Source organism: Prionailurus bengalensis, chromosome F2 (assembly GCF_016509475.1).
Source record: "Prionailurus bengalensis isolate Pbe53 chromosome F2, Fcat_Pben_1.1_paternal_pri, whole genome shotgun sequence".
NCBI lineage: Eukaryota > Metazoa > Chordata > Mammalia > Carnivora > Felidae > Prionailurus > Prionailurus bengalensis.
Window position 1 is genome coordinate 1,022,064 of NC_057353.1, and position 15,764 is coordinate 1,037,827.

Here is a 15,764-nt window from a genome sequence, read left to right on the forward strand (position 1 = left end):
GAAAACAAAAAGTACCAACAAGGTATTTGCTATTAGATATCTTCATTTTTTTTAACTAAGTCCATGTTTTTGAGTAGTGATCTACTCAAATACAGCAATCCTTATATGATGTGAATTTTTAAAAGCCTAAGTAACCTATAAACATTAATTTACTTTTTTTTGTCTCTAAATAAGCTTGTTATTGCTAACATTTACAGAAAAATCTCCCAAAATTGTGACTCTTCTTGAACTCTGAATATACATCAAGGGTGTCAGAAAAACCGACTCAGTGAACAAAATGTGTCACACAACTTTCACTTACTATTTCCAAATCAACAATACTTAAGTTGAATAATAAAACAGTTCATGTAGATAAAATTTTACAAATTTAATACTTAATTCACTTAATTTTTCATGACACTAACTTGTAAAGTCTTAGCAATGTTTCACTTTCTCCAGTCTGAATCTTTCTTTTTGCTCCATCTAAGAACAGTGTCCATGTTCATTCTGGTTCAAGTAAATCTTGAACTCTAATTACTACTTTTCTTGACTGGTCACACTTTTGCCTGGCCCAATCACTTTTTTCCTTTGAATCTTTTCCCAAACCGACTATGGCAATTCTTCTTAACTGGCTAACATTAGTGTTTCATCAATTATATTTGGAAAACCAATAAAAATTAACAAAATATAAAATTAATTTTCATAGTTTTAATCCCTACTTATTTAACTATTTATTTATTTGCAAGGCAGTGTATTAGGATTTATAAGGAGTTCAATATATTAGAGTTTTGCCCTTGAAGATTTTATAAATCTTGGTAGGATATAAGTGAATAAAATAAAAACAAGGTTTAATATCTCAAGTATTTTCTTATGTCCCAATTATATTGACTAAATTGGGAATATTACAAAAATCTCAATCAAACATATTTTGAATACGTTAGGCTCAAATTACAGAAGTTGCAGAAATACAAATAGTCCTACTAAAGTTATTACATTGCCATTTTATTTAAGATACAAATCACAATTCTTCCAAACCTTACCTGATAAGGCTGAAATTTTCAGATATCCATCAAGGCTGGGTAAAATGTCTTTATAATAGGGCTGAATTACATGTTTGCAGATGTAAACCGACCATTCTTCTAGGGCATTCAGGCCTACTTCTGCCAGTGGGGGATAGCTCAGGCCCAGTTTAAAAGCCATCTACATATCAATACAAACAAGGTAAACTGAAATACAGGGAATTTAACATTTAAAGAAAAAAACACCAATTAGTTGTGGTTTCTAGTGAATAAGCCTTTCTACTGACAGATACTGCTGGAGGTAAGTAGGGGCATCCAAGGTCATTCCTGGGAAAAGGAGCACCACCAGTCTATGTAGCTGGTGTTCTACTGCAAACTTTCAACACAAGGAAAGTTTAATCTTCACATCCACCTGTCAGGGAAGTTCTGAGAGGCCAAGCCAAGTGTCCCAAGTCCTAAGGCTACTAAGTGGCAGAAGTAGAACTTGAACCAGGGGTGTCTGATGGGTAAGCACCTGCTATAACTATAGTGGCAAGACCTTGACAGTTTCATGTTTTCTAGAAAACATAACATTATGTGGGGAAAAAAATGGATTTGCTTAAGACAATGTATTTACCTGCAATGCAGGAACATAGGCTCTAATATCAAGTTCAATGATGTCATGTGGCAGGGACAGAATAAAGGTCAAACAGGAGGCCAAAAGTTCATCTTTATATTGCTTCATTTTAACTGAAACCTTAACAAAAAAGAAAAAGAAAAAGAAAAAGACGGAGCTGTGTACCTGAATAGAGCCTATAATCTGAGAATCAACTAAAAAATATTTACCCTTATTCTCAAACACAAAAATTGATCACGCAACTTTTATGTGACATGGCTACTGTCATTTACAAAGTAAGCACTGATCTCCAGGAAAAATTCATCTGTTGAAGTACTTAATTCTCATTATATGGAGAGCTAAAGAATCCATTAGTTTTGAGTTGACATCATACAAACTATTTAATGAAAACTCAAGGGACTTTTGAAATACAACGATTTCCTCTGTTAGTGCTTCCTAATCCCTTAATCCCAATCTGGATTAAGCAAACCAATTTTTAAGTCATTAGATAATTTATGATCACTAAGACTTTTTTATCAACATACTTTCATTTTTAAATAGCCCATGAAAACACTGGATAAATCATTTAAAAATTACCTCTTTACCAAATTTTGCAAACAAAGCAAAGCAAGAATACTTTTCTGGGTCCTCAGGAGACTGTGTCTGACTCTTTAGCCCAACTCCCTGTTGAATAAAGCAGTAAATTAGTAAAGTGAACAACATGTAATTCTGTATCCTAATCTAGCAGTTCCCAGTCTTACTTCTTTTTTTTTTTTAATGTTTATTTATTTTTGAGAGAGAGGGAGAAAGAGAGAGACCACAAGCCAGGGAGGGGCAGAGAGAGAGACACAGAATCAGAACCGGGCTCCAGGCTCTGAGCTGTCAGCACATGGCTTGACGCAGGGCTCGAACTCATGAACCGTGAGATCATGACCTGAGCCCAAGTGGAACACTCAGCCGACTGAGCCACCCAGGGGCCCCTCAGTCTTACTTCTAAGGAGTGAATCCATTTTCACTTTGCCAACGTCTTGCGCGGAGGGGGAAAAAAACCCAGCTCTGATAACACTTTAGGCAGAGGCCAGAGAGAAACAAAACGTTAAGGTAATAGGTGAATGACTAGTCAAAAGCCAGAGGCCTGGGTAAGTCCACTTCCCCTTTCCCTTTCCTGTCTTCCAGTACATACACCTACGAACCGAGAGACCCTGCCCACCCTGTGATCAACCGATTGGACTGCTCGGGATAAACTGGAGCATTAGGTGCACTAACCTAGTTATTCTCAAATGTCACTAGCCACCAGATCACCTGGGTGGTCTACTAGCACAGACTGTGCGGCCTTGCCCCCAGAGTTTCTGATTAGCTAAGTCTGGAGAGGGCACAGATTTCTCAGGTAATGCTGATGCTGCTGGTCCTAGGGCCACACTTTGAGAACCTCTGGTAATCTAACCTTCAGCCAGATGCTTGTAAAGCAGAGCAGAAAATACCATTAACTTTTTTTACAGTGCCATCCAATTGCCACTCACACTATTTTTAAAAGCACAGAAAATGAGACTTTAAAACTGCAATATACTATACGATTTTATAATGTACTTATACATACTCGTGCAACCTAAAAAACACAGGAATATTCATTTCCGCACAAAAAAACCACTCACCTTAAAATATTTTATTTTCTTGGCATTTCTCACAGCAATAGAAAGCAATTTGTAAAAACCACTGATGAGAGGCAACCGTGTAGACTGCAAAATTAATTCATATGCAAATGAATATACCCATGGCTCAAAAAATTCTACATGTTTCTCAGGAAGAATCTCTCTGTAAAAACAAATTAAAAGCTTAATGTAGAAGTTTTTATCGTATAATATTTTTATTCTGCTTCAAAATTATAAGGGATGTAATCAAAAAGGTATATGATTCCATTATGTAAACATTTTCATGTTCCTCTTTTCCCGAGGATATCTTTTTTTTTTAAGTTTATTTATTTATTTTGAGAGACACAGAAAGACAGCATGTGCACAAGCAAGCACAGAGTAGGGGCAGCAAGAGAGGGAGAGAGAATCCCAAGCAGGCTCCACGCTTTTAGTGCACAGCCCAGCATGGGGCTTGATCCCAGGAACCATGAGATCATGACTAGAGCCGAAATCAAATGTCAGATGCTTAACTGACTGAGCCACCCAGACACCCCTCCCTACCTGAGGATCTTTTAAACAGAAAACGACGATAATTCTAAGCTGGTACATTTAGATATAAAGATTCATATAAGCAATTTTAGATTTTAAGTCTTTTAGTTTTTCATCTCATACATCCATAGAAGTGTTTTTCCTATATTATAGCCAATAGCTGGTGATTTCCACCGTTAAATAATTAGAATTTTTTTAAATACCTGCAAATTTCCACCAGGTTAATGAAAGCTGAAAAATCTTTGGGTTTAGCAGGATGCAAGTTAGCAGCTGGATCGGAGGTCGGGATCACCCAAACACCAGTAGCTTCGTTTTCATCCTTGAAAGTAGATGTATCCAAAGACTTTATCAAAGTGAGAAAGGCATATATGGGTCCTCAATTACAAGTAATACAATTTAATAAAGTTTACAATTTAATAAAGATGACAAAGCTCAAAAACATTAAAGAGAAAGACAAAGGAAGTGACAAAGTGAAGTGATAAAAGAATAGTACGAAAACAAAAATATGAAGAGGGAGGGCTATACCTTCTTGAAGGAACTAGCAATGATGCCTTGACAGAGGTACAAGTTCAGAACATTAGAACGTGTCCATAAGGACTTTGAGGTTTCAAACTGAGAAACAGGAATCATTAAAAGTATTAAGTAACAGCAACTCACTATGAACAGACTATGTGTCATCAAACTCAGGTGGAAATGTAAAACAAGCAGTCAGAAATACACACTGGAAGCTATAAAGGAGGATTAGGGTGGATTCTAGGTTTACATGGGAAATGGTCGCAGAGGTGACCACTGCCCTGCTGCAGGTGAAGTAAAAAGGGCAGGAAACAGAAGAGAGAAAACAAGAAGAGAAAGGAAGTACAAGGGAAGCCACTGAAGACAACAAAAGTGACAAAGATGCAAGTCCTAAAAAGCAGGTTTGTTGGGAGGACATAGTTCTAGAAGTCCCTGTTGGCAAGTTTTTCAATGAAATTATTTTAGACACACGCAAAGCATGAAAAATACTGCTGTTCCCATCAACCAGCATAAAAAACAGAACAATGCAAATGCAATACAGTTACTGCTTCCTTTATCTATCCTCTGCATAATCACTCCACTATCTTTTGTCTAACTTCATGGTATTACAGTGCAAGTACGTATGCACTAACGAGCAGAATCTAGTCTCAGAAAAAAATCCCTGGGCTGAAAAGCAAATTAGTATTTTCCACTGGAACTCAAGTCCTTTGACACTAGTGTCATTCCCATCGTGCTTTCCTAAAACACACCCTCAGATAAGAGCACAGTGGCTTCTAGCTGGCCACCTTAAACCATAACTTATTTTTCACACAGGCCAGGAAATCTGAGTACAGGAAAAAGGGAGGGTGTATTTTCCTTTTCTCCCTATTGCCTATATTCTACTATCTCAAGAACACATTTAACCTTGAACCCAGAGTTCAGCATTTCCTTAGCTATAAACAAGAGGAATCCCAGGTTTCCCTATCCTACTATAGTAAGTCACCCCTACACAAAGTAAGATCTGACTCTTTACTATTGCTAAGAAATGAGTAACAAGCCTAGGAAACAAATTTTTTAAAATAAATGGTTTTGAAATATTAAACATATAAATTACTTTTTGAAAAATCTAGAGATAACATTTTCTACACACTGAGCTATTCAGTTAGCAAAGCATCAATGACACACATGAATGCTGCAGAAATCAATTTCCTACAATATTCTACAAATGTGCTATTTTCCCCTGGATGTTTACATACAAAAAGCTGCTATAAAAATGATGCAAAATTATTACTGACAAAAACTTCTAACCTCATGTCCCCCAACATTCTGTTTTTCTAGTGTAAGATCCAGTTTCTCAATAATCTTCAAAACTGATTTGACAAATTCATCATATAGCAAACGATTCAGACTTTGAAGGGAGGAATTCACAAAGAGAAATACTTCATCTGCTAAAAGAAAATCCTTTAAAATAAAGAAAATAAGCTTCAAAATTTTATGCAAAAAGGTAGCAGTATCCATATTAAATTACAATGCACATGTGTACTTGCATATTCAGATATTATAGCAACTTCTGTGTAAACTGGAGGAGATTTACCTGGAAGTTTTCAGGTGCAAAATGTAGACACTTTCCTAAATTATTAGGACAGTATCATTTCAGTCAGATAGGACTTAACCCATACATGTAACAGATACTTACTAAGTACAAAGTGGCAAATGAGAAGATTTAGACCAATCCTCATCAAAGCATTTATCCCACCTAATGCGTGTGTGTAAAAACACTTAGGTATATATACACACACACATATATTACATACACGTTTGTACAAATACACATGCATGTACATTTATATATGTGTGTAAATAAGCATCCTTACACACATATCTGTATATACACACATACAAGCATACATACACGTGGATAAATGCACACCTATCCTCAGAATGGACTTTATAATTTATCATTTCTTTAAAAGTGAAACTATTCTGGTGCACCTGGGTGGCTCAGTTGGTTGAGCATCCGACTCTTGGTCTCGGCTCAGGTCACGATCTCACAATTCATTGGTTCAAGCCCCATGTCAGCTCTGCACTGGCAGACAAAGGCTGCTTGGGAATTCTCTCGCTCTCCATCTCTTTGCCTCTTCCCTGCTCGCTCGCTCTCGCTCTCTCTCTCTCTCTCTCTCAAAATAAATAAGTAAACTTTTTTTTAAGTGAAACTATTCTACTATTCCAAAAAATAGGCCAATGACTCTGCCTTTACTCAGGCAAATATTCTATGGAACTTAACCACAAAACATCATATATAAAAAAGAACATTGTATGTAAAAGAACATCATATATAAAAAAGAAATATTGTAGGTAAAAGTACTAACACTGCTATACTATTTTACTTCAGTAAGAAAACAACTAAAAACTCCTAAGATAGGAGAACAGAAATTATCTATGGACACAAATTGTTTTTCCTAGGGTATAATGCTTTGTCAAAGTCTATGCTGAAATGGTGGCCAGAACCTGGCTTAAAGGAGACATTAGAGAAACATCTATCAGAAACATTAAGCAGGAGGCATTATTCTAATCATAAATGACGTAAAAAACCATATACCAATCGCCTTCACACTACTGAGTCAGTGACATTTCTCTTCATCTTTTTTTTTAAACTTCATCTTTAACAAATAAAAAGAGAATAGCTCTTCCATGGTGATAATACTGTTACACTTTTGCTACCTGAGAGGCTGATCTGTCAGGAAAAATAATTTAGCATCAAACATACTACACTGGCTACTCACAGATGAAATAAGGACTCAGCTATGGCAATTATTAAGTTTATATGAGTTCTATGATTTTGTTCCTAACTGATACCACTTTAATTTTTTATTACATGAAGTACTTTAGCAATAAAACAACTGAATAGTTAGTAAAATATAATTCTGAAATTAGCAAGTCCTAAGGGTAAAAGTATGGAGACTAATAAAGAGGAATTAGAGTACTTTCATGGCTTTAAACGAGTCACTTTTACCATCATCTGGTCACAACTCAGGAGACTTCTAAAAAGATCCAAATAATCTTTATACGTGGGCACTTTCCATTTGCCAGTTCTAACTTCCCCTGATGCACGATAGTCTTCAGATTCAGACTCAGCACCCTGGGCAGGAAGACAACAAACCAATATTTACTGGTGGATTCACAAAATAAGCATGGCTGCCAGAATGTTCTGATTTTCAGAACTGCCTAAGCTAAAACATTCACTAGTCAGATACTAATTTGATTGAGAAAGATAAGAAAGCAAGCTAAAAAAAAAAAATCATGATTTTTCTAACTGGGACTAAAATAGCGATGAATTAAAAAATATCTCAAAACAATGCCCAAGGAATCTGCGAGGGGTCATTTGTCTCATTTTCCTACTCAGGTCCATCTCCCACCTCCTCCTATTTCCTACAACTTCAAGCAACTAAGATACGTCTCCCATGATATGCCTAAGCATTCTGTCTCAAAGTTTCAAGAGAAGCCACCCCCTTCTTGTAAAAATGTGTATATAACAGTAAAGTTACATTTAAGGATGTCCCATAACTTAGGAATTTATTCACCTGAAAAACTATAGAGGCATTATGTCCTACACTTTTCACAATGCAAGGCATGGCTTATAACTAAAAAGGCCATTTTTGTATATTTACAGACTAAAAATCCCAGCATCACTTCTAACTTTCAGGGACAAAAGACTAATTTTCAAAACATTAGATTCAGACTTTACCTTTTGAAGGATCACAGGCTTAGAACATATTCTGATTAAACCCTGATGCACTGAAAAAAACAAAATGAAAACAAAAATGAAGGAAACATCAAAAAGTACACCCACTTAGTGAAAATGACAGCCACTATTTTACTAAACATAACCACACCTCTCAATTTTCCCTCTCAAGTCTATTAATATCCGCAGTGTAAAATTTTAGACCATTAAGATTCAGGAGCAAAAGGGAGAAAAAAAAGATTCAAAAAAAAAAGGATGAAAAAGGAGATTTTGATCCACCAAAGCATTAGTTCCCCAACAGGCATCAAAAGATACAAAAGATATCTACATCAAACAACATGCTAGGTATTCATCATTCATCATCATAAAAACAAGGGTGAGTTCCAAACTCACCCACAGTACTGATGCAATTCCAGAGAACTGGTCCTTTCCCCACCAAGGCTAGGAAAACTTTTACTATGGCTTTACAACACACTGACTGCATTTTCGGACTATATTGTGGGAAACTGTCTATTTGTGCCACAATGAGATGTTCCAGAACTGGAGTATACACCTCAGGAACCTAGCAGAAATGGAAAGCAAACTAAAAGTTAGAGAAGGAAATAAATAAATATAGGAATGATATAAATATCTAAAATAATTACAACTCAAGTAGACACATATTAGATAAATGAAAAACCTGGTTTATACCTAATCTACTAATAAGCTTAACACTGTGACTGCCTAAAAAAATCAAGAGTAAAACTGTCTGATACTTACGGTGCAAACTACCCCAAGCAGCAATCTTAATCTTTTTATAAAAATGGAACAAATAACAAATAAGTTTTCCTGCTTTGGATAACAAAAAGTCAAGCTTCATGACAGTAATTAACACAAAATACTAATTAAAAATGTCTCGATCACAACAGTGCCTATACTGAATGCATACAATTCGTATGACACCATCGAATTATCTGAAGAACTGAGATTAATTAAAATAGTGCTCAGTTTAATTAATTTCACTTACTGTATCAAGGTAAAGCAAAACACTTCCAACAGACTGGAGGAAACTTGGCATGTGGTAAATGTGGTCATCAACAGTGTCTGTCTGGGTGAGGAACAGCTGTTTGCACCGCTGAATGAGCTCTACATACATGAAGTCAACATCTTTTGCATTTATAACCTTGCAAGGCTTTCAGAAAGGTAAACAAAAGTCTATCAATCTCGTCAATGTCAAAATAATAAGATTTAAAGTATCACGTTAAACCATGTGATTATAAACTGAATATCAACAAACTTTTTAATGGAGATGAAACACAGTTATAAAATATATCTCATAAAGATGCTTTTAAAAATAATCTGTCACTCTAAATATTTATTTATACACAAAACATCTACTGATTGTCGACTATCCTAGATATTGCTTAGATGGCAGCTACCAAAGACCAGTAAGATGTGGTCTCTGCACCGTGAGGCCGGTCACCTAGAAGGGGAGACTGAGAAGTAAACACAAAGCTGGAATTCACTACTACACCGTGCTGCACACTACATCCGGAGCCACCTGTGTCACTCACAAATCTGATAATGCTACTATCGAGCTTCAGATTTTTCAAAGGCTTCCTTGGACTTCAGACCTAATCTAGCTTCCCTGAGGATCTGACTAGTTCATCTTTGTGGGGTCCCTCTCCCTTCATTCTTGACTATCACGCTCCAGCTACACTGTGAACATATCTAACCACAGTGAACAAGTTGAAGTTGGCCAGACCACAGTGTATAAAGTTGAAAATTCCATGTTCTTGGCGTGCCTGGGTGGCTCAGTCGGGATTGAGCACCTAACTCTCGATTTTGGCTCAGGTCATGATCTCACAGTGCTGGGATCGAGCCCTGAGTCAGGCTCTGCACTGGGCACAGAGCCTGCTTAACATTCTCTCTCTTTCTCCCTCTTCCCCTGCCCTGCTCACGCATGTGCACGCATGCAAAACTCTCTCAAAAAAAAAAAAAAAAAAAATTCCTTGTTTTCATTTACATCTGAGCCTCTTCACATACAGGTTCTTCTGCCCTAAATACACTTAAAGGACCCAACAGAGACAAATGGAAATGAAGATTTAAACAAAGCAAGAGGAGGAAAGACGATTTGGAAGCAAGTGAGGAAATTATCAGAAATGGAATGAGTAGAAGAGTAGAAGGCTGGAAGAGGGACTCTCCTTCCCTGAAAAAGAGAGTAGACACTGATTGGGCAGATCTGCAGAAAGAGAGGTAGCAAGCCATTTTCTCCATAAAGCAGAAGTCCTAGAGATCCACTAAGAGGGAAATAACTGTAGTTACCATCAATATTCTTAAATACACTCCTGTCATAAGAACCTTTCTAAAACACTGTGTAACAGCAATCAAAATTTTACTTCACAAATAACAGGCAGCATGGCGTAACTGAAACAATGACTTCAATTTATATCATAGCTCTGTCAATTACTATGTCCTTTGACAAGTTACCTAATTCCTGTGGGTCTGTTTCCTCATCTGTAAAGTGGAATGATACTCCTAAAAGCTTACAGGAGAGTTATGAGAATTTGAGGTAATATGTGCACAAAATCCTAGTACATAGTTGGCACTGAAAAATCAAGTTAACAACAAAGCAAGTAACAATACTGTCACAAGTGTGAGATGCTGTTCAAAAACACAATAAATTATATTCCTTTAAACACTCAAATGAAAATAAAAAGATCAGAGTAAATTAATGGGCCATACTCCTGCAAAAAGTCCATATCCACGAATTGCAATGGATAAATCCTTGCTGTTTGAATCCGTGTTCCTGATGATTCCATAGAATTGCTCCATAAAGTACTGCAGTTTATCCTTATGCATTTCTGCATCTTTTGCCACCATAAAAGAAATCTGCAACGGCATAATATTTACTTTTTAGGAATATTTAACAGCAAAACAAAAGAATAAGAATCTATAAAAACGTAAAAAGGGTAGATTGTTGAACTAGATATTATCAATATGTTGTTGTAATTCTACACAATTGATTTTACTGACAAAGAACTACTGCTCTAATCTGCTTAGTCTGCATCAAGTTCAGAAAAGACACTCTCTTTAAACAAGGCTTTATTATACAGGATACATTGTTCCTACAGAAAGGGACTGAAGATGATCAGGCAAATGTAGAAAGCCATATGCACAAAAACAAGGTTTTGCATTTAGGTCTCCCAATGTAGCAGGAGACCTAGTTAGACCTCATGTGTAACTCACAGTGTGTGTAACACACTGTGAGTTACACATGTGTAACTCACCTTTCAAAAAACTAAGCTATACACTGAAGCTTGAATTGGGTGAGGCAAGGGGAAAAAGTATTCTGAGAAGCAAGTAGATCTCTATCTACCAAGGAACAGTAACCTAAATGCAAGAACTAACACAGGTATTCAAGAAACCATTCCTAATTTCAACACAAAGACTGTCCAAGACAAGAACAGAGAGAATCTAGATAATTATCAGAAGCAGAAAACAGGTATCCACACTTCCGTTGCCAAACTACCAACACACACCCCAATCCCACACAAAACCGTTTATTTTAGAAGAATGGGATATCACATATACTGCCTCAGAATTTCCTTCTTCACGCACATCAAGAACATGTTCCTCTGATCTCATGGTGTGGGAGTTCAAGCCCTGGATCAGGCTCTATGTGCACAGCTCAGAGCCTGGAGCCTACTTCCGATTCTGTGTCTCCCTTTCTCTCTGCCCCATCCCCCCACTCACGTTCTATCAAAAATAAACATTAAAAAAAAAATTTTTTTTAAGAACATGTTCCTTCAAGAAGTAAACAAATACTTTTTCACTTTATGAATATATTTTAATGTTTTCACATTTATACACTGTTTCTACAAAAGCAAAAATGAACTATTGAGACTTCATCAAGATAAAAAGCTTCTGCACCGTAAAGAATCAAAACTAAAAGGCAGCCGATGGAATGGGAGAAGATATTTGCCACTGGCATATCTGATACAGGCCGAGTATCCAAAATCTATGAAGAACTTATCAAATTCAACATCCAAATAACAAACAATCCAGTAAAAAATGGGTGGAAGACATAGACTTTTTTCCAATGACATCTAGATGGCTAACAGATACATGAAAAGATGCTCCACATCACTCATCATCAGGGAAATACAAATCAAATCAAAACCACAATGAGATACGACCTCACACCTGTCAGAATGGCTAACAACACAGCAAACAACAGATGTTAGCAAGGATGTCGAGAAAGGGGAAACCTCTTACACCATGGATGGGAATGAAAACTGGTACAGCCATTCTGGAAAACAGTATGGAGGCTCTTCAAAACGTTAAAAATAGAACCCTACAATCCAGCAATTGCACTACCAGGTATTGGCCAAAAGATACAAAAATACAGATTCAGAGGGGTACATGCACCCCGACGGTTACAGCAGCACTATCAACAATAGCAGAACTATGGAAAAAGCCCAAATGTCCACCAACTGACGAATAAAGAAGATGTGGTGTATATATGCTGTGGAATATTACTCAGTCATCAAAAAGAATGAAATCTTGCCATTTGCAACACCGTGGATGAAGTTAGAGTATCTTATGCTATGCAAAATAAGTGAGAAAAACAAATAGCATATGATTTCACTCATGTGGACAATTTGAGAAACAAAACCTATGAACATATGGGAAAGGAAAAAAAAAAGATTAAAAAAAATAGGGAAGCAAACCATAAGAGACTCAACCATAGAGAACAAACTGAGGGTTGATGGAGGGAGGTGGATGGGGGAGGGGCTAAGGAGATCACTTGTGATGAGTACTGGGTGTTACACATAAGTGATTAATCACTGAATTCTACTCCTGAAACCATCATTACAGTATATATTAACTAATTCGAATTTAAATAAAAATTTTTTAAAACTTTCTAATTTATTATTATGCTTTCAGCAAACATCCTTTTTATACATTATTATCCAATTATTTTCTGATACAGTAGCAAAAAGTTGCAAACAATTGTCCAACAGTAGAGGATAAATGGAACTCTAACTTAAACATAAATACAATTATATATATCAACTATGTTGCCATTATAAGTTAATCATGTAGATTTCATTGTGCTATCAGGGAAACACACACAACATAGCAGAAAACCTTAAGGTCACAGAAATTATGAATATTCCTTTTGGTCAAGATATCTCTCTTCTTTTATCCCCCTACCTTCCCCCTGGGAAGAAGGGGAATGAAAGGTTAAGGGAGAAGAAAGAGAAGGAGAGAGTGAGGGACAGAGAAAGGGAGGGGAAGGTTTAGAAGCAGTGCCACTGAAATCGTGATTTTTTTCTTAACGGTAGGATTTCAGGAAATTTTAAATGTTGTTTGTACTCTTCTACATTTTTTTTATACTTATATGCTACTATTTTATAATGTTTTTCATAAAAACTTTACATAAAGCTATTGAAAAATTTCTTTCCCTCAGAAGTAATGTTTAAATTAAAAAATGTAGGGGCACCTGGGTGGCTCAGTTGGTCAAGCACCCAACTTTGGCTCAGGTCATGATCTAACAGTTCATGAGTTCAAACCCCGCATCAGGCTCTGTGCTGACAGCTCAGAGCCTGGAGCCTGCTTCAACAACTTCTCCTTCTCTCTCTACCCCTCCCCTGCTCACACTCTATCTCTGTCTCTCTGCCTCTCTCTCTCCCCCCCTAAAAAAAAAATGAATAAACATTAAAAATAATTTTTTTAATAAAAAAATTGGAAAACTGGTAAACTGGATGTAAACTTTAAAACATTTGCTCTTTCAAAGATGCTAAGAAAATGAAAAGCCAAGCCACAGAAATTATTTGCAATACTTTTAGAAAAGGACTTGTACCAAATGATGTAGAGAACTCTTACAACTCATTTACAAAAAGACATACAATCTAATTTTAAAATGAGCGAAATAATCTGAGTATCTCATAAGATATAAGAATGGCTGCAATCCCTATCAAAATAACACCAGAATTCTTCCGGCAATCAAAAAGAATGAAATCTTGCCATTTGCAACTATGTGGATGGAACTAGAGGGTATTATGCTAAGTGAAATTAGTGAAAGGTAAATATCATAATGACTTCACTCATATGAGGAATTTAAGATACAAAACAGACAGAAGAGAAAGGAAGCAAAAATAATATAAAAACAGGGAGGGGGACAAAACATAAAAGACCCTTAAATATAGAGAACAAACAGAGGGTAGCTGGAGGGGTTGTAGGAGGGGAGATGGGCTAAATGGGTAAGGGGCTTAAAGAATCTACTCCTGAAATCATTGTTGCACTATATGCTAACTAACTTGGATGTGTATTAAAAAAATTTAAAAATTAAAAAAAAAAGAATGGCTAGTACTACAGGAAAAAAAGATCATTATCAACAGTCACCATAGAAACTCAAATTTGTAACCACAGTAAGGCAATATCATACACCCATGAGAAGTGCTAAAATTGAAAAGACCACCAAAACCCTGTGTTGATTAGGATATGGGCTGACAGGAACTCCCACGCATTGCTGCTGGGAATATAAAATGGCACAACCAGTTTGAAAAGAGTTTAGCAGTTTCTTACTGTTTCATATCTACCTCCCACACGACCCAGCAATCTTGCTTCTAGGTTTTCACTCAAGAGAAGTGAAAGCGTATGTCCACAAAAACACTTGGTCACAAATGTTCTTAACTGTTTTATTTAAAAGGACCCCTAAATGGAAACAACCAGAGTGTCTGTAAACAGACTGTTATATCCCTACAACAGGATACTGTCTGTGCCACATTTCAGGTAGGTCTTCATGGACCAGCTTGCAAATTTAACTGCCATTTACAACATTGCTCCAAAGAAAACTTTTGGTGAATCTTCAGAGTTTTCCATCACAGCCCACCCAAGCAGTCTAAATCTGTAACACCTGGCCTGAACAGCAGGTATTTCTAGACACCTCTGGATGCTGAGAGCCATAGCACATTCTCCCTAGCCAACGTGTTTCCAAATTTGCAGGCTCAATTCTACAATCACATCCTATCTAGACAGAAAATACATAAGGGCAAATGGACTCTCCTTGTTCTTAAAGTAATGTGAAACAAACACAAACATCTTAACATTGACAGCTGGCCCTCACCTCTAAGGAAATATGTTTTCTCACCCCAACCTGACTCAGAGGACCCGTGACCTTCCAGTCCTTTTATGTCCATTAGGCCTCCCAGTCTTCGCGCTGAGGCTGTGATCAGATCTGGTATCTTCCTATCTCTCAGTCCTGCTGCCACCCATGCAGCTGATTAATAACCAGGCTTTTTTATTTAAATACTACAGGAGCTAAAAAATAACCTGTATTCATTTTTCAAATGTGCATGCACAAGATTGGAATTTAATTTTTTGCATGGAAGAAAATATTTTTAAACAAAAGTTGAATTAATACCTGTTTCAGAAACGATTCCAGAGCTGAATGTGCAGCTTTTTTTATTTCTCCATTCGTATGGCTACACCATTTTGACAATACTTCAAATACAGAAATGTAGTTGTCCAGGAGGCAGGTGCTAAACTGAGATGCATGCAGGGTAAACAAGCATAAGCCAGCTGCAATTGCAAAAACCATTATATTTAAAAAAAGAACAACAAAGGCAGAACAAAAAAACTAAGAAAGCTTCAGGTATATGTCAAAACTAAAACTGTTCATGAAGATCCACTATCTTTATAATAACCTACAGATCCTAATCAGAGTTCTAATGCTGCCACCGTCCATTTGAATCAACAGGCCAATGACCCCC

General features: G+C 36.6%; 1 protein-coding gene across 1 annotated transcript in view; it reads right to left on the reverse strand.

The window, feature by feature from the left end:
* PRKDC (protein kinase, DNA-activated, catalytic subunit) overlaps positions 1-15,764 on the reverse strand; it is a 204,104-nt gene that overhangs the window by 176,960 nt on the left and 11,380 nt on the right. The window contains exons 10-21 of the mRNA XM_043601034.1: positions 15,416-15,573; positions 10,729-10,875; positions 9,011-9,175; positions 8,398-8,566; positions 8,008-8,057; positions 7,276-7,401; positions 5,571-5,723; positions 3,974-4,089; positions 3,246-3,405; positions 2,191-2,277; positions 1,615-1,734; positions 1,020-1,179 (exon numbers count right to left, since the gene is read on the reverse strand). Of these exons, the coding sequence (XP_043456969.1) occupies positions 1,020-1,179; positions 1,615-1,734; positions 2,191-2,277; positions 3,246-3,405; positions 3,974-4,089; positions 5,571-5,723; positions 7,276-7,401; positions 8,008-8,057; positions 8,398-8,566; positions 9,011-9,175; positions 10,729-10,875; positions 15,416-15,573 (1,611 nt within the window). The remainder of the gene's footprint in view (positions 1-1,019; positions 1,180-1,614; positions 1,735-2,190; positions 2,278-3,245; positions 3,406-3,973; positions 4,090-5,570; positions 5,724-7,275; positions 7,402-8,007; positions 8,058-8,397; positions 8,567-9,010; positions 9,176-10,728; positions 10,876-15,415; positions 15,574-15,764) is intronic.